Source organism: Carcharodon carcharias, chromosome 3 (assembly GCF_017639515.1).
Source record: "Carcharodon carcharias isolate sCarCar2 chromosome 3, sCarCar2.pri, whole genome shotgun sequence".
Lineage (NCBI taxonomy): Eukaryota > Metazoa > Chordata > Chondrichthyes > Lamniformes > Lamnidae > Carcharodon > Carcharodon carcharias.
Window position 1 is genome coordinate 214,255,915 of NC_054469.1, and position 24,428 is coordinate 214,280,342.

The following is a 24,428-nucleotide window of genomic DNA, read 5'->3' on the forward strand; positions in this document are numbered from 1 at the left end:
ACCTACACGGAATCCCAGCACAAAGACAGAGGAGACCTACAACCTGCTGCCATGTGACTATAAGTTTGAGTTTTAAACAAATCATTGGGCATTGGAAAATGAGGTTTAGATGTCAAGGTAGATCTGGTGAAATGCAGGCTTGAGGGATGTATGGTCTGCTCCTCCTATCTCTTCAGTTTTTGGTTACCATGTATCTGCCTATTTCAACAATTTCTCTATTTCCCCCTGAAGACTATCACTATCCTCCTTGCCGTTGTATTTCCAAGTTTTGTGTCATCTACAAACTTTGTCCTGCAAACCCAACTCTGTGCCATCAATATATATTAAAGAGCAAAGGTCCTAATACTGACTCCGGAGGTGGGGTGAGGGGAACAGTACTGTAAACTGCTGTGCAGCCTGTAAAACCACTGTTCACCAGTATTGTGTACTTTCTATCCTTAGCCACTTTTGTATCCATGCAGCCATTGGCCCTTTAACCCCGCGAGCTTCAATTTTGCTGACGCTTATTAAGTAGTACTTCACCAAATTCCTTTTGAAAGACCATTTACACGGCCTGAACCCTCTCGTTTACCACTACAAAAGAAGCAAAAGGGGAACAAAAAGGATCACTAAAACAGCCCCGGAAAATGAATTTTTAAGAACTGCACAAGAGATGTCTGCCCCATCACACACTCAGATTTGATATTTGAGTGAGTGGAAAGAATTGGACTCTGCGTCATAGTTAGATGACATATTGCATTGTGTTTTACTTAGTTCTCCCCACCTTCATATTCAGCTATCACAGGATCTAGTCTATTGGAAAATACCTGTAATCTATTATATGTTCATTTCTGCACGTGGTGAGTGCAGTTATTGAAAAATTGCACTTAACCTGTAGCTGGCGCTATTAGCTTTCAATGCAGTGCACCTTGCCTGTCGCTCTGTGTCACACACATCATTAGGGGACCTGCTTTTTCTTAGTTTTGTTTTAAATATTAATTTGCAAATGTATATGTTATGGATTGTCTCTCAATTTTTCTTTTGAGGAAACCTGTGTTTACTAAATTGAACCTTCTTTCCCAGTTCTGCCTCTATCGTGCATTTCACAAACTGATTCACGTTTTCCTCACAGGTAAATAACTTTAAACTAAATTTTCTGCTGAGGGGTGGAAGATTTTTTTTTGCTTTAAACCTTACATATTTCTCCTTTCTAGGTTTTGATCTCTATTATTTAAAGGCATTAGTAAGGCTTTGCTCCAACTGTGCTAACTCCAATCTTACTGAAATAAGTACAATTCTGTAACATATCTTGTAGATATAACATAGCCTGTACTCGTTGGAGTTTAGCAGAATGAGAGGCAACGTTATTGAAATATATAAGATTCTTAGAGGGCTTGACAGGGTAGATGCTGTGAGGGTGTTTCCCCTTGTGGGAGAGCCTAGGACCAGAGAGCATAATCTCAGTAAGGGGTCACCCATTTAAGACAGAGATGAGAAGGAATTTCTTCTCTTGGAGGCTGGTGAATAGGTGGAATTCTTTACCGCAGAGGGCTGTAGAGGCTGGGTCGTTAAGTATATTCAAGGCTGAAATAGATTTTTAATCAGTAAAGGAATCAAGGGTTATTGGGAAAATGCAGGAAAGTGGAATTGAGGGTTATCAGATCAGCCATGATTTCATTGAATGGCAGAGCAGAGTCGATGGGCTGAATGGCCTACTTCCGCTCCTACATCTTATGGTCTTATATCTTAAGGTATTAATCATTTTCCTTTCTGAGCTGGGTCAGTAACACATTCATTTAGCCACTTGCTGTAGCTGCAACTCCGGATATGGTGTCTGATATCGCACGCCTCCTGGTAACTGCTTCAAAGTACGGCTGTCATCTTGCTTGTCTTTGCCACAGAACTGCTGCCCTTGGCCCTGCCCTGTGCCCTGATGTGACTGGCCGCACCTGAACCAGCTCTTTTTTTTTTAGTCATAAAGCAAATGGACAATTCGCCACAACTCTGCTTATCTGAATGTATTGCTTCCCTTTCTCACAGTATTTTGGATATATGCTCTATCGAACCACCCTGCCAATAAATTGCACCAAGGGTACCCCGCTGGCATCGCCCCAGAATGGTGTTCATGACAGAGCCTACATCATGGTGGATGGGGTAAGCTGGTTGTTGGTCTACCTGTTTATTATCTAATGGTGTGATGTTTTCTTCCTCCCTGAACTTGACTTAAGTTCATAAATCTGTTCAAAACTAATGAATGAAATCAGCCAGAATATTAGATTAATAGTGCATTACATAACATGACAGAGTATTAGAGAATTGCAGAGTATTATGGAATATTTGAGAATTCTGAAACAATAGAGCACTCGGCCCTGATTTTCCTTGGGAGTTCCACCGAATAAGTGCAGGGACCTGGTTGCGGGGATTTAGCCAGTGCCCACGCAATGGGAATGTCTGGAAGCTGCTGCGTGTGGGCAGGTGGCCAATTTATTTTTCTCTGGCGCATGTGCCACAGTGGGCACTGGGGATGCCTCCATTGTGGCTGATGTGCCCGCTTGGCTCCGTGCAAATAAGGAGCTTCTCTGCTGACACTGCGAACTCGGAGGGCATTCCAGTGCAACTGCCAGGATTGTAGCTGGCAGATTTTCAGAGCCTTACATTATTAACAGAACCACACGCTTAAGAGTGTGGTGCACAGTTCTGGCCTCCATATTATAACCAGAATATAGAGGTACTGGCAAAACTACAAACAAAGGTTTAAAAGAATGGTACCAGGCCTGAATAGCTATATTTATCGGAGAGGACTGAACAGGCTGGGACTATTTTCTCCAGAAGTAAGAAACCTGAAGGCTGATAAAGGGCTGTAAAATTTACGAAGGGGTTCAATAGGGTAGACCATTGAGAAAATGCTTCCAGTTGCTGGGGAGACCATAAATAAAAGATAGTCACCAATAAATCCAATAAGGAATTCTTGGGGAAAAAAAAAAACTTCTTCGTCCGGAGAATGCTTGCAGTGTGGAACTTACTACTATGGAGAGTAATTGTGGTCAATAGCATAGATTCATTAAAAAGAAAGCTAGATATACACATGCGGGAGAAAGGAATCGAAGGATGTGCTGATAAAGTTCGACGAAAAGGGACGAAAGGAGAGTGGATTGTAAACTCTGGCATGGAGGAGTTGGGATAAATTGCCATTTTCTGCCTGGACTGCTGAGTATGCTAGCCTTTTCTGCAGTGGTATTAAGCTGTTTGAGTAATCATCTTAGAAAGCTAAGGTAGCCAACTCCCACAATTCGGAAAGATTGGAAAGGTTTTGGGAAACCTTATAGGAGCTATCTATAGAATAACAGTGCGCAGATTGACATCTTCCAATTCTTTTCTCACGATCCTGTGTTCTTCTAGTTTGGGCCTTTGAGCTATGTCCTATAACTTCCCCTGTGTGGACACCTATTCCTATCTCTGTCTTGCAGCTCTCTTCATCTTTCTATTATTTGCCTTCTCATTGTCACATTTTCAAACACTTTTTGCTACCTTTTTCTCAACGCCAGTTTCTATGCTTGGGTAAATTTGTCATTTTTCTGCTTCATCTGATCTCCAGATTTGCAGAAACAACTTGAAATGCTTCCTAAAGCTATTTTTTAACTTGTCATTTTTTTTTTTCTCTTGTAACTGAAATTTCTTGTGGGCAAAATAATGGTTTAAGCAAAATAATTTTTTGAAAATTGCCTGCTCCATGAAAATGTATCCACTGAAGTGTTCCTTTCAATGGCTCCATTGAAGTTTTTTACTTGACGTCCTCAGGAAGTCTGAAAATTCTGGGCTTAAGAGTTATCGTTTATAAAATCCAGTACTGCTTGCTTGCCATTTAGCATCTTCTTTAAGTTTAGTGGCCAGAATTTTTAGCTCGTCGGGCGGGCAGACGGGCGCCTGACCCGGTTGAGTGTAAAATGACGCTTGATGACTTCGGGGCAAGCGCACTCCTGCGATGTTTCATTCAGCGGGCACGCTGGAGTCTGCAGCGTGCCCGCCGACAAATAAAAGGCCTATTAAGGCCCTTAAAGTTATATTGGAAAGAAATTTTTCACTGCCCGTCCTAACTTACGTTTGGTGGGCAGGCAAGAAGGCCAGGCGGCCTTTGCGTTTTTTTAGGAAACCTCATCCACAACAGCAAATAAAAATTTTAACATCCCATTTATAACATTGCCCCTGCACGTGTGACAGAGCCACATGTGGGGACACGTTTTATAACATTTTTAAAATCTTTATCTTTAACGTTTTAAACTGTTCATCTCCCTGAGGCAGCTCTGTGCCTTATAGAGAGCTTTTCCTGCGTGTATCTGCTCGCTTGCGCGCTTGCCCTCCTTCCCCACCACACCACACCTCCCCACTCACTCACACACACAGGCAGCGTTGCCGCTCATGTTTCGGCTTTAATTGGCCCGCCAGTGTGAAACTGCGGCCCGGCTCCGATCGATAGTGCCGTCGGCCTTTCGACAGCCCACCCAACGAGGGCAAAATCCTCCCCACTGTTAAGTTTCAAGCTTCTTAGAGGTTTGGGCTGGACTAATCAAGGAAATCAAGCCCTCTGCTGAAGAGCACGTGAGATCAGCAAATTAAGTAACTGGCCTAATCTGGTTTTGTAACTTCCAGATTAATCTGAGTCTCAGTAATATAAATAGAAGTTAAGGGCCCTGTCGCGGAGTGCACTGGTACTGAGTGGAATTATTGTGAGTTCGGGGAGGGAGGTGCTGCTTTCTTTTTTTCCTCTAGCTTTCTCTGTCCGCAGGAGAGCTGGAGTTGGAAAGCTGCTTGAGAGGGCTGAGTTTTGAAAACATCCAAGAGTCACATCTCAGGAGAAACATGAGTTCATCAATTTATGAGAAGCTGCTGTTGGGAGGGTCTTCAAGTCACTGAAGATTTAGAAAAATGTATTCTTAGATTTCACTAAGAAACAAAAGCAATAGGGAAGTAAAGTTAACATCAAAGCCAGGTAAAATAAATTAGTTTAAGTAAAATAAAGTTAACGTAAGGTAAATTGAAGGCTTGGCAGGACAGCTCAGTTATGTGGAATACGTGTCCTATTGTAGTAATTAAGGTTTTGGTTAAATGTTGGACTGTACTTTTAAGAATAACCCTGTGACAAAAGATCACATGATCTTTGTAAACCAATGTGTTAGTGCGGGCTACCTCCACAGGCAGTGTAGAGATAGAGGTGGAGCTGAAAACACACGTGTAGTTGCTGCTGGCTGTATCGTAAATAAACTTAATGTTTCCACTTAGAACTTAGAAAGTTGTCTGCAGGTCAACGCTAATGCAGATAGGCGACTCGGCCACGCTATAACAAACTGGCAACACGGATAAATCAGGATAAATCAAGATAGGTTGGAATCGGTACAGTGCCTTGCCCAGTGATTGTGAGTATCAACGCTCGTTTAAAATAACAGAAGATATACTCACCCAAAATGTCACAATTTGGTAGAATTGATCACTTTGAACCAGCCACAGATGAATGGTCTTAGTATATAGAACGCCTCACGTTCTTCTTTCAAGCAAACAAAATCACAGGGGACGAGAAGAGGTGAGTGATCCCCTTGAGTTCTTGTGGGAGCAAAACCTACAGTTTGATTCAAAGTTTGATGGCACCCAGGGTCCCAGATTCAAAGAATTTCGGAGAATTGGTGGACCTTGTGAAGGGACATTTTCAACCCAAGACCTTAGTCACGATGCAGAGGCTCTGGTTCAGTTGGAGAAATAGAGCCCCAGGTGAGACAATTGCTAGCTACTGGCAAATTTGAAACAGCTAAAGGAAACATTGTGAGTTTGATGAGACTCTGAATGACATGCTCAGAGATCGTTTGATGTGTGGTGTGAAAGAAGACACTATTTGGAGAAGATTGCTGGCTGAAGTGAATCTGGATTTTAAGAAGGCATTAGAAATAGTGCTGACCATGGAAAGTGCTGTAAGAGGTTCACAAGCAATTCAAGGGGCGCAAACTGGCGCCATACTCCAAATCGGGTGGGACCAGTCAGCTGAAAGTGGCGAGAAAAAGCCAGCCTCCACCGCAAAGTGGGAAACAGCCCCCACTAACTGAAAAATAAGAACAAATAAATTAGCAGCTATATTGAAGAACAATTTAAATCGATGTGGAAACAGTGAGTCTTTTAGCGATTGGCAGTTTAAAAGAAATAGAATGTTACTTTTGTCATAGAAGTGGACATATAATGAGACCGTGCATAGAGAGATTTAAACAGGCTGGCAAACAACAGGAGAAGCCCAATGAAACCTACTGTGTAAAAGAGCCTGAAACAACAAATTCTGGCATCTATTCATTGTTTAACATGAAAGTTGAGAAGACAGAGCCAATATTTGTTACAGTACAAGTAAATGGAAGTAGACACAGGAGCTTCCGCTACTGTAATTGGAGAATACACGTTCAGGTATTTAAATGATGGTGAACATCAATTAAATTTGGAATAAATACCTGCCAAGCTGAGAACGTACACAGGTGAAGAAATCCAGCAGACTAACTGTCCATTATAGAAACCAATCGGTACAGCTAACCATGACAGTGTAGCAGGTGAAAGGCCAAGCCTTTGGTTAAAGGAGATTAAATTAAAGTGGTCCGAAATCTTCCAATTGAGAGCAAATGGGCTACCAGAGCTGCTTAAAAAGTATGCCACTGTCTTCAAGGATGAACTGGGAAAAATCCAAGGCCTGAAGGCCAAGATTTACATGGATCCAGAAGCAACCCTTGCATCATGAAAGCAAGACCGGTGCCTTATGCCCTGAGACAGAAGGTTGACGCTGAGCTGAACCGGCTACATAGAGAGGTTGGGTGTCATAAAAGTGTTTCAGCTCTCAGAAAGCACCCACAGTGCCTGTCTTTAAACCAGATCAAAGTGTCCAAATTTGTGGGGACTATAAACTAATGAGACTATAAACTAACGGTCAACAGAGCAGCCAAATTGCACAGGAGGGACAATATACAAAGCTTGATATGAGTCATGCAGATCAGCAATTAGAGTTGGATGACGCTTCCTGGGAATTTGTCACAATTAGTACACACAAAGGGTTGTGCCAATATACACCACTTGCTTTTCAGTGTTTCCCCAGCCTGTTCCGCACTTCAGAGAACGATGGAAAGCTGGCTGCAGGGACTACCCCAGGTTGTTGTCTACTTAGATGACATACTGCTAACCCGATTCACCGAAAAGGAACGTTTGGTTATCCCAGAGGAAGTCTTACAAGCAAGAGTGTGACAGAAAAAGGAAAAAGGCACTTTTCAAGCAAAGGAAGTAATCTATTTCGGCCACCAGGTAGACTCTCAGGGGTTACACAGGGGTTGAAGAGAAGGTTAGAGCAATAAGGGAGGCACCTGCACCCAAGAATGCTTTCGCACTTAAATCATTTTCAGGAATGATAAATTATTATTGGTGATTTTTACCTACTTTATCTACAGTTCTGGCACCTCTGCATTCATTGTTAAGAAAGAACAAATGTTGGTCTTGGGAGACACCCCAAAAAGAAGCTTTCATGAAAATGAAACAGCTGTTACATTCATCCAATCTGTTAGTGCATCATGACCAGACAAAAGACTTGATGCTAATGTGCGATGCATCTCCCTAAGGAGTGGGAGCGGTGCTATCTCGTAGAATGGACAGCGCCACTGAGCGTCCAATAGGCCATGTATCCAGGATGCTTACCACAGCTGCAAAGGGATATTCTCAGATTGAAAAGGAAAGTCTGTTAATCACTTCTGGTGCAAAAAAATTTCACCAATACATGCAAGGCCAGCATTTCATGATTGTATCAGACCACAAACCACTATTGGGTTTGTTTAGTGGTGAAAAGGCTATACCACCCAAAGCCTCAGTAATAATGCAACGATGGGCCCTAATTTTGGTGGCTTACGAATACACTTTTGTACATAAACCTGGCATTCACATCGCAAATACCGATGCTTTGAATTGTCTGCCCTTACATGACGAACATGACCCTGTTCCACAGGAACTCGTTTTACTGCTAAATTTTCTAGATTCCTCGCCAGTATGTGCTCGACAGATCTGAGATTGGATTAGTCGGGACCCAGTCCGATCTCGAGTGTGAGACCACGCGTTGGTCCCAGGAGCCAGTCTCAGATGAAATGAAACCATTCTTCAACCGGAGACATAAGATGAGCAGGTAAGATGGCATTCTATTGTGGGGTGCATGGATAATAGTTCCTCCAAAGGGAAGGGAGCTACTGTTAGTCGAACTACACAGTGCCCATCCAGGGATCTCCCGAATGAAGACCATAAGGCGCGGCTACCTATGGTGGCCGGGGATGGATGGTGTTATTGAAAATGTGGCAAAGCACCGTGTGCAATGTCAGCGGCTGCAAAAGTCGCCAGTAGCAGCTCCATTGCACCCATTGGAGTGTCCTGGTAGGCTCTGGGTGTGGTTACACATCGAATATGTCAGACCTTTCCTTGGAACCATGTTTCTACTGATCATCTAGCCACTCAGAGTGGGCATCTATATTCATGAGGTGAAGCCAGCAACATCGGGCACTACAATAGGGAAACTGCGCCAGAGCTTTGCCATCCACAGACTACCAGAAGTAGTTGTATCCGATAATGGCACTGCCTTCACGAGTGTTGAGTTCCAATGATTTTTCAGCCTCAATGGTATCACCCATGTAAGGACTGCACCGTACCATCCATCATCAAACAGACTGGCAGAAAGGGCAGTTCAAACTTTTAAGGCGGGCATGAAGAAGTTAACAGATGATTCATTGGAGACCAGGCTTGCAGGCTTTCTTCTTCACCATAGGACAACCTCCCACATGACGACAGGAGCAACACCTGCAGAATTGTAGATAAGACACTGTCTTAGGACAAGACTGAACCTAATATTTCCAAATTTGGAGGGCAAGGTAGAGAGGAGTCAAGGAAACAACAAAGCTACGCATGACTTGTATAGTCGTGAGAGACAGTTTACTGCTGTAAAAAATTTCGGCGGAGGACCGAAGTAGGCACCAGGAAAGTAAGTTCGGTGACCAGACCATTATCATACCACGTGGAAGTGGAAGACCAGATCACCCATATGCATGTGGACCATTTAAGAAAGAGAGAGATACCCCAACAAGATATGGTTCCATCTGTAACCATTACTGAACCAGTGTTTCCTTTTGAAGATGCTCAGCCAAGGACTGACATGTCTGATGTCTCTATCAGAGTGGAAGACACTGAACTGCAAATGCCCACCGAGGTACCTGATATTCATGCAGTTCCAGAGAATATGGTCCCTGAAAAAGAATCTGATGTCATGGAGCTGCGACATTCCATAGGAATCAAGAAACCACCTGAAAGACTGAACTTATAAATTTCATGACCTGTGTAAATATTATAATGTCATGATATAAATATACTTGTAAATACAATATGTATAACAAAGTTAAAGGGGGAGGAATGTAGTAATTATGATTTTGTTAAATGTTGGACTGTACGTTTAAGAGCAGTCCTGTGATGTAAGATCACATGATCTGTGTAAACCAATGTGTTAGCAGCTTAGGCTACCTCCACAGGCAGTGTGGCGATAGAGATGGAGTTCAAAGCACATGTGTAGTTGCTGCTGGCTGCACTGTAAGTAAACCTAATGTTTCCATTTAGAAAGCTGTCTGCAGATCAGCTCTATTACAAATAGGTGACTTGGCCACACTACAACACATGTACAATGAGGGAATTCATGGACGCTACCAATGTCCTGGACGACCATGTGTGCAAGAAGTGTCACCAGCTGTAGAACCTAGAGCTCCAGGGTTCAGAGCTCGAGTGGCGACTGGAATCATTGTGGCATATCCGCAAGGCTGAGAGCTGTGTGGATAGCACATTCAGAGAGGCAGTCATACCGCAGGCTAGGAACGTGCAGCCAGAGAGGAAATCGGTGACTGCCAGACAGTCAAAGATGTTACGACACAGCAAATGGTAAATGCTGAGTTGTTCAAATCCCAGAGGGAAGCTTGAAACAAGTGTCACAACTAATTTTCAATTTGTATAAATTTTGAGATGCGTGCCTTGAATTCGTAGCAATAAGACCACAAGTCTTATAGGTTTTTACAAAGCTTGATTAAACATTTATTAATAAGAGAAATGATTTTAAATACATACATCAATCTACAAATTAGTACTATGATAACTTCTAAATCCCCTAATCAATCTAGCTCCCTGTTACACTTTCGTTAAAGCAACAGTAAGACACACAGATTTTAAAAGGCCCAGAAAGAGAAACATGATACCCTGAACATGTCGAATTCCAAGTGAGTTTTCTTAACTTCAGTCCTTTGAGGACAACAGCTTAAGGCTTTTCACACTTGTAAGATCTTAAAAATGCATACCCTTACAAACAGTCTTTGCTCTTTTTATACATATCTTCCTCTTTGAATGCAAATTCCCATTGTTTCACTATGCCTTTGAACTTTATCACCCTGATAATAAAAACCTCTCATAGCGCTTATTTTATCAGTAACCTTTGGGGAAAAATAAACACATTGTGACACATTTCATCCCTCCCTTGAAAACAATCTAGTCTGGTTTATTTCAAAATGCAAATGTTCTCTTAATACCTGTTTCTAAACTTCCCCATGTTTGCCTAATTAGCATTTCAAACTTCCCTTTTTACATCAAAACACCCAGGGCTAATTCAATTAAGTGACACGCGCACACAACACACACACACACACACACACACACACACACACACACACACACACACACATACATGCACACACTCACACTTTACTTTATAATAACATTATTAGAATTATTATATCTTCTTGACAAAGAGAACTAGGCAGGTAGTGGAGGAGTTCCGCTTGCCAGTTGGTTTTCCATTGTGGGTACTGGTGTGAGGGCTTTGGTTCCTTGGAGGAATGCAGTCAGAGACAGGTTTGTGGCACCACAGGTGGCTCTGCTATACAGGAGGGGAGGAGGAGGAAGAAATGAAGGCCAGTAATAATAGGGGATTCACTGGTTAGGGGAACAGACAGGTGTTTCTGTGGCTGTAGACATGACTCCAGGATGGTATATTGCCTCCCTGGTGCCGGGGTCAAGAATATCACGGAGCAGCTGCAGATATTCTTCTGGGGGAGGGTAATCAGCTAGAGATCATGCTCCATGTTGGTACCAATGACTTAAGTAGGGAAAGGGATGAGGTCCTGAAAGTAGATTTCAGGGAGCTAGAAAGGAGATTGAAAAGCAGGACCTGTAAGGCAGTAATCTCAGGATTACTCCCAGTCCCACGAGTGATTGAACACATGGCTAGAAAGCTGGTGTGGAAGGGAGGACATCAGATTCCTGAGGCATTGGGACTGGTTTTGGGGAAGGTGGGACCTGTACAAGCCAGACAGTCTACACCTGAACAGGACTGGAATGACTATCCTTGCAGGGAAATTTGCTAGTGCTGTTGTGGGGGCTTTAAACTAGATTGGCAGACTTTTGCGATGGGCAAATTATTGGAATCAATTCTGAGACACAGGATAAACCGTCTCCTAGAAAGGCATGGGTTGATCAGGGATAGTCAGCATGGTTTTGTTAGGGGAAGGTTATGTCTTACTAACTTAATAGAATTTTTTGAGGCAGTAACAAGGAGGATTGATCAGCGTAGCACAGTGGATGTTGTCTACATGGATTTTGGTAAGGCATTTGACAAGGTCCCATAGGGCAGACTGGTCAGATAAGTGAGATCCCATAGGACACAGGGGATGGTGGCAAGTTAGATCCAAAATTGGCTCAGTGACAGGAAACAGAGTAATGGCCAATGAATGTTTTTGCGAATGGAAGTGGTTTCCAGTGGTGTTCCACAGGGCTTTAAGTTGGGCCCTTTGCTGTTTGTTGTATATTTTAATGATTTGGGCTTAAATGTGAGAGGCATGATTGGGAAATTTACAGATTACACAAAAATTGGCTGTGTAGTTGATAGTGAAGAGGATAGCTGTTGTCTCCAGAAAGATATCAATGGTTTGGTTGAGTGGACGGAAAATTGGCAAATGGAATTCAATCTGGAAAAGCATGAGATAATGCATTTGGGTTGGGATTTCAGAGCAAGGGAATAGTCAATAGAGGGGAGGATATTGAGGAGTTGAGCAAGTGAGAGACCTTGGAATGCATGTCCACAGGTCCCTGAAGTGGCAGGACAGGTGAATAAGGTGGTAAAGAAAGCATATAGAATGCTTTCCTTTATTGGGTGAGGTGTTGAAAATAAAAGCAGGGAACCATCATAAAATTATGGTTAGGTCATAGCTGGAATTTTGTGTACAGTTCTGGTCACCACATTACAGAAAGGACATAATTGCTCTGGAGAGATTGCAGAGGAGGTTTACAAAAATGTTGCAAGGGCTTGAAATTTGCAGCTATGAGGAAAGATTGGATAGGCAGAAGCTGTTTTCCTTAGAACAGAGGAGGCTGAGGGGTGAGTTAGTTGAAGTGTACAACATTATGAAGGGCCTAGATAGGATAGTCAGGAAAGACCTGTTTCCTCTAGCTGAGGGGTCAGTTACTGGGTCATAGATTTAAGGTGATTGGTAGAAGGATTAGAGCTGACATGAGAAAAAACGTTTTCACCCAGAGGCTGGTGGGCATCTGGAACTCACTGCTTAATGTGGTGGTTGAGGCTGAAACACTCAACTCATTTAAAAGGTACCTGGATCTGCAGCTGAAGTGCTGTAACTGGCAAGGCTATGGACCAGTTGCTGGAAGGTGGGATTAGAAATGAGCAAAACAAAAACAAAAATACCTGGAAAAACTCAGCAGGTCTGACAGCATCTACGGAGAGGAGAACAGTTAACGTTTCAAGTCTGAATGACCCTTCAACAGAACTAAGTAAAAATAGGAGAGGTGAAATATAAGCTGGTTTAAGGGGGGTGGGACAAGTAGAGCTGGATAGAGGGCCAGTGATAGGTGGAGATAACCAAAGGATGTCACAGACAAAAGGACAAAGAGGTGTTGAAGGTGGTGATATTATCTAAAGGCTACACCCCTCCCACACCCCCTTAAACCAGCTTATATTTCACCTCTCTTCTATTTTTACCTACTTCTGTTGAAAGATCATTTGGACTCGAAACGTTAACTGTTCTCCTCTCCGTAGATGCTGCCAGACCTGCTGAGTTTTTCCAGGTATTTTTGTTTTTGTTTTGGATTTCCAGCATCCGCAGTTTTTTTGCTTTTAAAAATGAGCAGCTAGTTTCTTTTTTCCTCTTTTTTTTTGGCTGGCACAGACACGATAGGCTGAATGGCCTCTTTCTGCGCTGTAACTTTTCTGTGGTTCTATGGTAACTGACTCTGTTTACTACATAACAGTTCAGATTCAGCTTTAAACCATACTGCACTATCAAGGATCTCTCTTTGGCCCATGCCTCCTCCCATTTCTTATCCACCTGCTGCCCCTCGGTGACATCATCCGAAGGCACAGTGTTAGTTTCCACATGTACGCTGACGTCACCCAGCTCCACCTCAGCACCACCTTGCTCAACTCCTCCACTGTTGCTAAATTATCAGACTGCTTAACCGACACCCAGTACTGGATAAGCAGAAATTTCATCCAATTAAAAATAGTGGCAAAAAGCATACTGAGATACTTACATTTCCAAAAACATAAGAAGTCAAAAAATGATATGGTGTTTGGAACATCATGGATGTTCAGCTATGGAAAAATTACAGCAAATTAACAGAATCAAAGAATCATGCAGTGCAGAAGAGGCCCTTCGACCCTTCGAGTCTGCACCGACACGTGAGAAACACTAATTGTAAATTGTTAAAACAATGTGGAAAAAATCGAATTCTGGCCTTTTGAGGAGTTTTGTTCCAATGCTTGTAGCTGTGCCTTCAGCTGCCTGGGTCCCAGTGTCCTCCCTAAAGCCCTCTGCCTCTCTACTTCGCTTTCATCTTTTGAGACACTCCTTAACACCCACCTCTTTTGGCCGAGCTTTTGATTAAGGTCGCCTTATGGAGCTAGGTATTGCCTTTTGTTTTTTTCACACTCCCTGTAAAATGCCTTGGGAGGTTCAATGACATTAAAGCTGTCTTACACGTATGAGAAGTTGAAAAGGCACATCCTGACACTGGTGTCTGGCACATTGGGGGACTTTTCCGTATTGTTACAGTCAGGTGGGAAGATGTTAGAATGGCTCCTGTCTTTTCCGCTCCACAACAAGTGTTTTTTTGAGTGTTTAACTATTTAAGTACTGTGACAGTAAAGGAGACACACAGACCAGTTTTTCTGTAAGCTTTAAAAAAGAAACGGAAATAGTATTTATTGTACTTAACTCCCAATGTAAAATAAAATAATAAAAATTCCCCAACTCTCTCTCTCTCTCTCTCTCTCTTGCGCCCACACACACAGTAGGTTAAATGGATTAAGAGTCCAAAAAAACGTCAGTGTATACAGATCCTGCAGATTGATGACTCGGATAGTTCCAAACTGGGCTGTAGGGTATTTGCTGATTCTAGATCAGGATGGACGTCAGGAGCTGCTGGGTTGATTTTTTTTTTTAAATGCTGCCCATGGTGTGTGGCTGGTCAAAAAGCGACAGGGAGCAAGCTTCCTCCATTTCTTTCTGCTTCCCTTATTGGCCTGAAGAAAAGTAATTTCTTAAACACAATGAGGATTAGTTTGCTCATCACATCATCTCCCCATACAGACTGACCAGTTACCCAAACATGGTTATAGCAAGTTGATTCTAAATCTATTGTTGAGAATTGATTAAATTATGGCTGGATGTGTTCCTTTCTCAGCCTGGATCCCTTGTCCAAAGTGATTGCATCTAATGGCTTGTTCCACACTCAGTTGAATACACAGGAGATGTGAATGGTTCAGGAGATGTCATTTACACTCATCTGAGTTGATTGTTTCTTGTGGTCTACTTCTAGACTGCCTGACTCTGTTCTTATGGCTTTAGAATTTGCAGGGTACAGCTGTGCAAACATTCGACTACCTTAGCAGCTGCTGTTTGAATCACTTAAAATGCTGCTGTTCAGTCATATTACTCATCTGGTGGTTTCATCCCACTCAATATAAGTGATTTTCGATATAAAAATGGGTTTTATAACAATATGTTTTAAATTGAGAATACAGCTGCAACGTTGGTCAACAGCACCAAATTTTGAGCATGTTTATTTGAATGTTTACAACCAAATGTTTAAAGTTATCAAAAAAAAAGTTGTTTTGGTTGCTGACGGAAGTCATTGCTTCAAGAAGCAGTCAATTGGTGCGGCAGCTAACTCTTCACTTTAAACATCACTTGTTCTACCTTCTCGTGTTCTTTTTAAAGTTAGTTGCACTTGTTGAGGTACCTTTACCTTTCCCTCATTTAAATTTTTTGATTTGAATATCTTTTTTTAATACCTGGGGTACTTCTTTTGAAACTGTGACTGACCACTTCCTCAGCATGGATCAAATTAAACTTTGTTTTTCTCTATTTTTGTGTGAGATGCTGCGCTGAGGTTAAAACGTGGAGATAAGAGAAGTAAACGCAAAAAAGCAACGAGTATTGAAGAGAGCTAAAATTATGCCTAAGTGCTGTAACTCAACACTGTAAAAAAAACCTGAAAATTAACAAAAACCTGTAGCTACGCAGCACCTTTAATAAGGAAAAAGATCCCAAGGTGCTTCACAGAAGCATAATTGGAAAGTGTTGGCACTGGGGGCTGAATTTTCAAATGGTCACGGAGAGGCACAATTTCCCGGCACTAGCCTGCATGCTGGTTTGCCAGCCGTTTTCCTGCCTCTGGGCCATTTTAGAAGTGGATGGTTGGGGGAGGTGCTAGAACCCCACCCATAAGAAGTGGGTAGTCAATTAAGACCCCGAAAGGACCTTTTAAGGATACAGTGCAGATACCGGCTGGAATTTTCGAGCCCCTAGCTAAGTGAAGCCTGGCCAATGAATGGAGGCAGCTTCCCAGTGGCAGACCGAGAGATCAGTTCTCCAAGCGCCGCACTTTAGGAAAGATGTGAAGGCCTTGGAGAGAGTGCGGGTAAGATCCATGCGAATGGTTCCAAGGATGATAAGATTTAGTTCTGAAGATAGTCCCAACTTCTCCAATCTATTTTCCTTTGAGAAGAGAAGGCTGAGAGGAGATTTGATGGAGGTGCACAAAATCATGAGGGGTGTGGACAGACAGCCACGGAGAAGCTGTTCCCACTCGTGAAAGGATCGAGAAGGAGAGGGCACAGATTTAAAGTAACTGGCGAAAGAAGCAAAAGCAACATGAGGAAAAATTTTCTCCACGCAGCGAGCAGTTAAAGTCTGGATTGCACGACCTGAATGGTGGAGGCAGATTCAATCGAGACATTCAAAAGAGAATTAGTTTGTTATTTGAAAAGGAAGAATAAGCAGGGTCATGGGGAGAAAGCAAAGGATTGGGTCTCAGTAAATTGGTCATTCAGAGAACCAGTGAAGACTTGATGGGCCAAATGGCCTCCTCCTGTGCTGTAAAAATTCTATGAAATGTCACATTTGTAACTACCTCCTCCTCCCCCGACTGTTAGGTGACCACAGCTGAGGTCGCAGGCTCCCCTGTGAAGGTCCAGGCAGCTACGGCCACTATAAATTTCACTTTTGTTAAAAGCTGTTCAGAGGCCACCTCCATTTCTCCTGTCTACATCGGCAACTGATGGCAGGGTTGCTGGTCTCTCTTGGCTTGGAGGCCTCTTATTGGCCCTCCAGTCTCGAGAGACTGCCCGCCATCCTCAATCAGGCGGTGAGCACACACCCTGGCCCGGATTAACCAGCTGGTCAAAAATATACCTGACTTCGGGGTCCCGACCATAAAACAAAGAATGAGATGTGACTTACAAACGTAGGAAAAGCTTTAAGAGGGAGAGGGAGGTGGAGAGGTTCAGGGTGGGTTGGAATTCCAAAGCTTGGGGACTAGACAGCTGAAGACCAGTTTGGGGAATGGAGAGTGTTCAGAGGGTTGTGGGGCTGGAGGTTGCAGTGACGAGGAGGGACAAAGCCATCAAGGAATTCGAAGATGAAGGTAAGATTGGAGGTGTTGAGGGGCCAGGAGCCAGTGTGAGGTAAGAGTGATGCATGAAAAGGGTTTGATGCTGGTTAGGTGAATTGTGTTTTTTTTTTGTGGGGTGGCTGGTAGCATGATATTGGTGCTGTTGGATTAGGAACCTTCAAACATGCAGTTATGGGAATGATGAACATGGATTTGGGAGGCAGCAATAATTTCAAGGACTTCGAAGAGAAGGAGATTAGTGGGAGGACGCTGGTTTTCAAGGGCAGGGACATCGTGGGTGGGGTTTTTTTGAGGAATGGGGCAATGGTGACATATAAAATGGAGGATGTGCAAGGGGTGCACAAACATTGTTGTCACTAAGACTGAAGCGTCTGCTTGGGTTGCTTCTGCGGCCTCATATTTTCCCCATCTCCGTCAAGTCACACCTCCTCCAAGGCTGCCCATGCCCTGAATCTGCATCTTCCTCTTGTTTCTCTCCGAACTCCCCTCATGTCCTTGCTCACCTTGTCCATGAGGCACGCCTCGCAGATGAGTAGGGTCCAACATGTATCACTCACCCAGCGTCGCTAGTACATAAGTCTCATTGTTCTTCATGGGAACTTGGTGTGGGTAAATTGGCTGCTGTGTTTCCTACATTACGACAGCAACTGCACTTCAAAAGCACTTCAGTGATTGTAAATGCTTTGGGATGTTCTGAAGTCATGAAAAGCATTATATAAACAGAGGTTCTTAATTTCTTTAAAGTAAGCCTTGAGCTTTTCTGGCTGGAAAGGAGGATTTTGAGTGAGGATCTGACAGAGGTATGGCAGATAGTAAATGGTGCAGAAAAAGTTAATCCAAATATGACTTTACATAGTGCAGTGGGAGCAGTTAACAGTAAATTTAACTTTGTGACCAACACTTGGCATAGGCCTGTAGACAGAGGGTTGCAAGTAAAAACTCTGGAATCATTTCAGAAACAATTCCACTCAGGAATGAGGGGGTCCTGTTTTAGTTTGAGGTATTAAAATGGACAGAATAAGTATCTTGAGGTGAAAAGACGAAAAGAAACCTCATCAGGAAGGCGTGGTTGGCGGGCCTGGGAGCAGCTGTGAAACTGCCCGCAATCGGGCCCAGACTTCGATCGGGCCCTGACCACGATTTCACGCTATCTGGCCAATCAATGGCCAGCCAGCGTACAAGGCACAGTCAGAGCCTCAGCGCTGCTGGGCCAGGGGCAGGAGGAGCACAAGCGCTGAAGGTGTGTGCATGTGCCGGGGTACTCTCTGTGAAAGCTCCCTGAAGGCACAGAGTGGCCTCAGGGAGCTGAAGACTTTTAACATGAAAAATAAAGGATTCAAAAATAGGAAAAGGATGTCCCCTCTTGTGACTCTGTCAGGCTTCAAAAGTTTTTATTTGTTTCTTTAATCACTGGCTGAAATCTCATCCCACCCGTGGACGATGTTTCGCAAAAAACGCAAAGGCCGCTTGGCCTATTCACCTACCCGGCCAACCGAACGGTTGGATGGGCAGCGAAAGATTCGATTTAATTAATTGATTGAGGGCCTTAGTAGGCCTCTTAATTGTCAGCAGGCACACCGCCGCCTTTCACGCATGCCTGATGAGCGAAATATCACAAGGGCGTGCCATGAGGTTAAGATGCTGGCCCGACGTCATTGCGCACTATTTTACTCTCATCCGGGTCGGGCGATGGAAACATTCTGCCCAATAATTTCTTCATTGATACGTTGCTGCTAACAACAGGAATGTAACTGAAGGGAAACAGGCCTTCCTCTTGTGCCCAGCCTTTGGCATCATGCCTTTCTTCCAGTTGCATCAAGGGCAGTCTCACTATCTAAATATGTTTAGATGTGCTGGGTCCTGTACACAAGCTGACATTGTGCACAGACAACACTGGGGCATGGAGCTGACCTTGGGAATCTGCAGTCAGTAACATGAGCCACAGCGCAACCGGTGCTGGCGGTCACATTATCAGTTCCTACATGACCACTTGACTTCCGTTTGTAGTCCCAACTCCCTGAAAACTAAGTTTTTTCTCCTGTGATTTGAGGCATTTACACTGTGGAAAAAATTAACCAGATCAATTTTCTCTTGTTATTGATAAGTTCATATTGGCCAGCCATTGTTCTTCTCCAAAAAGAATGGTCTCAACTTCATTAACCTTCCTCAAAACTAAGATTTCTGTTCGCTTTAATGACCACAGCTACATAAACCTCACCCTAACTATTCTACTGAAAGTGGCTGTAGCCAATGCACCTTGGCAATCACTTCAACAAAAAAAGTGTCGAAGGCTATTGACATCAGAAGACCCTAAACTCTCTCAAACAGAAATAATCTACCGACAAAATATCTTATGTCCAGCACGAATTCATCTTTTCCGGTGTTAAACTCCTGAACGTAGGCAGAAGTTTAGCGATGCGGAGCTTCTAAAATCGTTGCTAAAGGCTGTGATAGTTGTGATACATAGTATTGAGCTTCTTAAATAACATTGAGACTGAAACTAATTCTAAAATCCACACAACGAAAGCATGGTTTGAACATTAACCTTGATCGCTGCTTATCATGCATTGTGAAATTTCCGCACCCAATTTTATAGCTTTGTTCATATTATCAGTTTGATTGTGTGGCTCTCATGTCATGTGGTGTTCAAAGCGTCTCTGCTTTGCCCCTGTGCTCGCTCATTAGGTTTTCCAAGGGATTCTGGAGAGAAACAAAGTCATCCCAATCAACATCACTGGACAGGCTGGATCAACACTTGATATCTTAGTGGAAAACATGGGCAGAATAAATTATGGAGGAGGCATCCATGACTCTAAGGTACAGATAATACATTTTACAGTGAGTCATTTGGTAATACAGAACTTGAGTATTGCTGAAAAAAGAGATATGTCAAAGCTTTTTGTCTGACAATGCCTTGATCAAGCTGCCTGGTTTAAATTTTAACCAATGCTTGGCAGTTAACTGTCAGTCACCATCACTGACTTGTCCTCCATGGCAAAGCCTCTAGAATTTAGAGTCCACTTGCCAACCAATCAGCATTCACATACAGTATAAATTGTTGTTTTACCCTTATATTGGCATTCTTGAGAAGTGTCCTGATGAGTGTAAGATGAAAAGGTTCGACATGTCTCTTTTTCAGCAGTACATTTTACAGTACTGCGCCTGTGATATGTCACTTGAAGGACTTAAGTTGCTGTCAGTTTGGAGTAACTGAGTAGTATTGAGAAACTTTTAAATGTGTGTGTGCCCTACTTAGACAATACCTGTAGAAGTTTAATAATTTTAGCGAATGATTACCATTATGATTCAACAGTTCTTATCGAATCATCGAATGCTTACAGCAGAGAAAGGCTATTCAGCCTGTCTTGTCTCTGCAAGATCGATTCACCTAAAGCCACCACCCCACCCACAGCTCTGCTAAATTTTTTCTCTTCAGATAATGATCCAATTCTCTTTTGAAAGCCATGATTAAGTCTGTCACCACCACACTCTCAAGCAGTGTGTTCCAGATCTTAATCGCTCAGTATATATAACAAAAACATTTTCTCATATGTTGTCATTGCTTCTTTTGCAAGTCAGTGCCCTCTGGTTCTCTGTCCTGCTGCCAATGGAAACAGTTCTCCCCTTTCTGCTCCATCCTGACTCCTCATGATTTTAAACACTTCTATCAAATCTCCTCTTAATCTTCTCTCCTCCAGGTAGAACAATCCCAGCTTCTCCAATCTAACCATATAACTGATGTTCTTCATCCCTGGAACCATTTTCATGAATCCTTTCTGCACCATCTTCTGGGGCACGATATTTATTTATTTATTTTTATTCATTCGTGGGATGTGGGTGTCATTGGCTAGGCCAGCATTTATTGCCCATCCCTAATTGCCCTTGAGAAGGTGGTGATGAGCTGCCCTCTTGAACGACTGCAGTCCATGTGGTGTAGGTACACCCACAGTGCAGTTAGGGAGGGAGTTCCAGGATTTTGGCCCAGCGACAGCGAAGGAACGACGATATATTTCCAAGTCAGGATGGTGTGTGGCTTGGAGGGGAACTTCCAGGCGGTGTTCCCATGTATCTGCTACCTAGATGGTAGTGGTCGTGGGCTTGGAAGGTGCTGTCTAAGGAGCCTTGGTGAGTTCCTGGAACTCCTAAGAATAATAACCAGATCCTTCTCTGTTTTCTTGAAAATTGTAGCGCTTATATCATGTATTTCAAAAGCCTGCAAAGCTTGAGCTTCTTCATAATACATTCCATATCTAGAAGGACTGTATTCACACCTGGTACTTAATTTCTTTAAAGTAAGCCTCGGGCTTTCCTGGCTGGAAAGGAGGATTTTGCGTGAGGGTCTGACAGAGGTATGGCAGATAGTAAATGGTGCAGAAAAAGTTAATCCAAATTTGACTTTAAATTGTGCAGTGGGGTATTCTGAAAAGCTGACACATCTTTAATGTAACTGCCACGTGAAGGGAAGGGGCGAGATTTTCCTGCGCCAAATCAGGTTGGAACAGAAGTGGGCACCCTAAGCAATATGGCGCTGGCGTCGTGCATCATGACATCTTGCCTCCATTCCCAAACCTGCCGTTCCTCACGCGAGTGAGGGAGGGTGGGAAAGTGAAGTAGCCCCCGTTGTTAATTGGGTACAGTGGTTTCAGTAAGCAGTTCCTTCAAAGCTCACCTCCTAAGGTCTGGAATTTTTCTCGGGGGGTGGGTCGGTGGGGGTGGGGATGGGGGGGTGGTGGCGGGGGGGCGGAGTTGTGTAAAGCTGATCAGCTCTGGCCTGTTGGGAGCAAGGTTGGCAGAGTAGAAAAAGGTCTTATTTGAGTGAAAAAGGTGGAAATTTCGAAGAAAAACTTTTCCACGGCAATAAAACTCCAATGATACTATATCCTGGGTCCCAGCTCTCCATCTATCGTGATCAATTTGACCAGGTGTTTTCTCTTTTTTTTTTAAACTGTGCACAGATGGTAACCACATCAATGGCTGCCAAGTCGGGTCAGAACATGCTCCTGATGTCAGGCCCCCATCCCTGCCACTCCTGCCCCCAGCCATTAATGGCCGCCACTCCTGACCCCTCATCAGTTAACAGCAACAACAATTTGCATTCCTATAGATTTTTAACATAGTAACATGTTGCCAGGCACTCCACAGGACGTTATTAGATAGAGTTTGACACCAAGCCACCTGAGATATTAAGATACTTAACCAAAGCTTAGTCAAAGAGGTAGATTCTAAACAGTGTCTTAAAGGAGGAGAGAGAGACAGAGAGGTATAGGTTGATCACCGAGGGTGAGCAGAAGGAAGTCAGGGTGTACAAGAAGTCGAGGCCTGGGGTGGTTCGAGAAAGGGAGGCTATCAATAGCAGATGAATTGAGGTAGTGAATGTCACCGAGGTGTGTGTAGGCGGTTTTAGTGTTGGAGGGAATATGGTGTCAGAAACTCATCTTTGGGACAAATAGGAGTTTGAGGTTGCGCTCGATTTTGGGGAGAAAAAACCTAAAGTGCACAAAGTACAGTTTATAGTGGTGATGGATATAGAAAAATGTGATTTATATTCCAGGGTTACCCCCTCCAGAAATGTTTTGATGTTTGGCACTTCATTTGAAAAAAATTCTGGTCTTCCTTGAGCCCTGCCAAGCAAAAATAAGAAAGTTTACAGATATTTAACATATGAATATAAGAGTGGTGAGAGAACTTCAACACCACTTTACTAGATAAATGTAAGTCAAAGATGTAGCACCCTGTGTTCAAAATGTCAGATAAAAGTATGCCATATGAATATGTCAAATATCTATCTGCTATTATTGTGAAAAGTCACTTCCAACCTATCTTGCCCTTGATCCTGTCAAAAAGAAACTAAAGATTTTTGTCATGGAAGTAGAACTTGTTGCATTGTGTATTCATCTCAAAAAAAGACAGGAAAAAATGATTTGGAAGAACAAGAACGGGGCTGTGTCCAATTTACTTGATTTTCTGGCTTCAGTCTGGGGGTTTTCAACATATACTGTCATTTATTAATATTATTCCTCATATTCACTTGTAGCTATTGGTCTTCCTAATATAAACAGTGTGGGTGCTCTCTCTCTCTCTCTCTCTCTCTCTCTATATATATATATATATATATATATACTGTGTCAATAACAAAGGGCCCTATACCACAAACATATTATCAAATTATAAACATCTTGTAAAGTTGCATCACAGATAAACAAACGTAACCCACACAGATAAGGATGATATCAAACATCACAGTAGCATATTATAGTAAAATCCCAAATATGTAACTTAAGTGGTTTAAATTAAGCAAAATTAATCGGCAACTTTTTAAAAATTCTTTCACGGGATTTGGCTAGGGCAGCATTTGTTACTCTTGAGAAGGCAGTGGTGAGCTGCCACTTTGAACTGTTGCAAGAACCTGTGGTGTATGTTCACCCACAGTGTCAATATCCCATGGTATATGTAAAACCTGGATATTTTAAAAGCGCAGTGGCAGAACTGCCAATAATGTTCAGCTACTGTGTTCACACCAGGAAACAGTCGCCTTGTCTCAAAACACAGCTGCATCCAGTTTTAAGAAAAATAAACCTTCACCTAATAGTTTGGGTGTTCAGCGAGTGTCCTGTTGGAGTTATGGCAAAGGATTGGGACTTTCAAGGCTTTCAAGGCCACTGTGCAACTATGACTGCCAGAAATCATCAGTGGGGCCTGAACCATGCTGGGACCGGTGTTCTAGCGGGGCGCATAACTAGGGGACTAGAGAGGGTTTTAAACTAAATTGTAGGGGCAAGGGATTGAATTTGGGAAGATGTGTTAAATCAAAAAGTGAAGACAAAGCAAGTGAGAAAGGTATTCATGTGGGAAATGATAAGCAGACTGTGAAAGGAAGGGTCTGAAGAAGGGGCATACAGGCTCAAAACATTAACTCTGTTTCTCTCTCCACAGATGCTGTCTGATCTGCTGAGGTTTTCCGGCATTTTCTGTTTTTATTTCAGATTTTCAGCATCAGCAGTATTTTGCTTTCATCTATGACAGAAAGGACAGAGGGTACAATTCTAAGAAATCAGATAAGGCTAGAGGTAATAAAAAAATAATAAAAGGAGAAAACTCTGAATCTGAATGCACGAAGCATTCAAAACAAAACAGATGAACTGACAGCGCTAATAGTAATAAATAAGTACAATCTGATAGCCAATACAGAGACTTGGCTGCAGGATGACATAGATTGAGACCTGAATATTGAAGGGTACATGAGATTCAGGAAGGACAAGAAGCTAGGAAAAGATGGAGGGTTGCTCTGTTAATCAAGGATAGTATTAACACAGTAGAGGAGGATTACCTACCTTCTGGAAACCAGGATGTAGCAGCAGTTTGGGTAGAGATGAAAAATGATAAAGGCAAAGAAGCCACTCAGTGGGAGTGGTATACAGGCCCCCTAACAGTAACCATCTGGGTAGGGCTGG

At 43.0% G+C, this 24,428-nt stretch overlaps 1 protein-coding gene across 3 annotated transcripts in view; it reads left to right on the top strand.

Moving 5' to 3' along the window:
- The window catches only part of glb1 (galactosidase, beta 1), a 163,091-nt gene that overhangs the window by 58,916 nt on the left and 79,747 nt on the right, over window positions 1–24,428 (top strand). For all 3 annotated transcript variants that reach the window (XM_041183434.1, XM_041183431.1, XM_041183432.1), the window contains 2 exons: window positions 2,020–2,133; window positions 19,663–19,794. In XM_041183434.1, coding sequence (XP_041039368.1) covers window positions 2,020–2,133; window positions 19,663–19,794 — 246 coding nt within the window. The remainder of the gene's footprint in view (window positions 1–2,019; window positions 2,134–19,662; window positions 19,795–24,428) is intronic.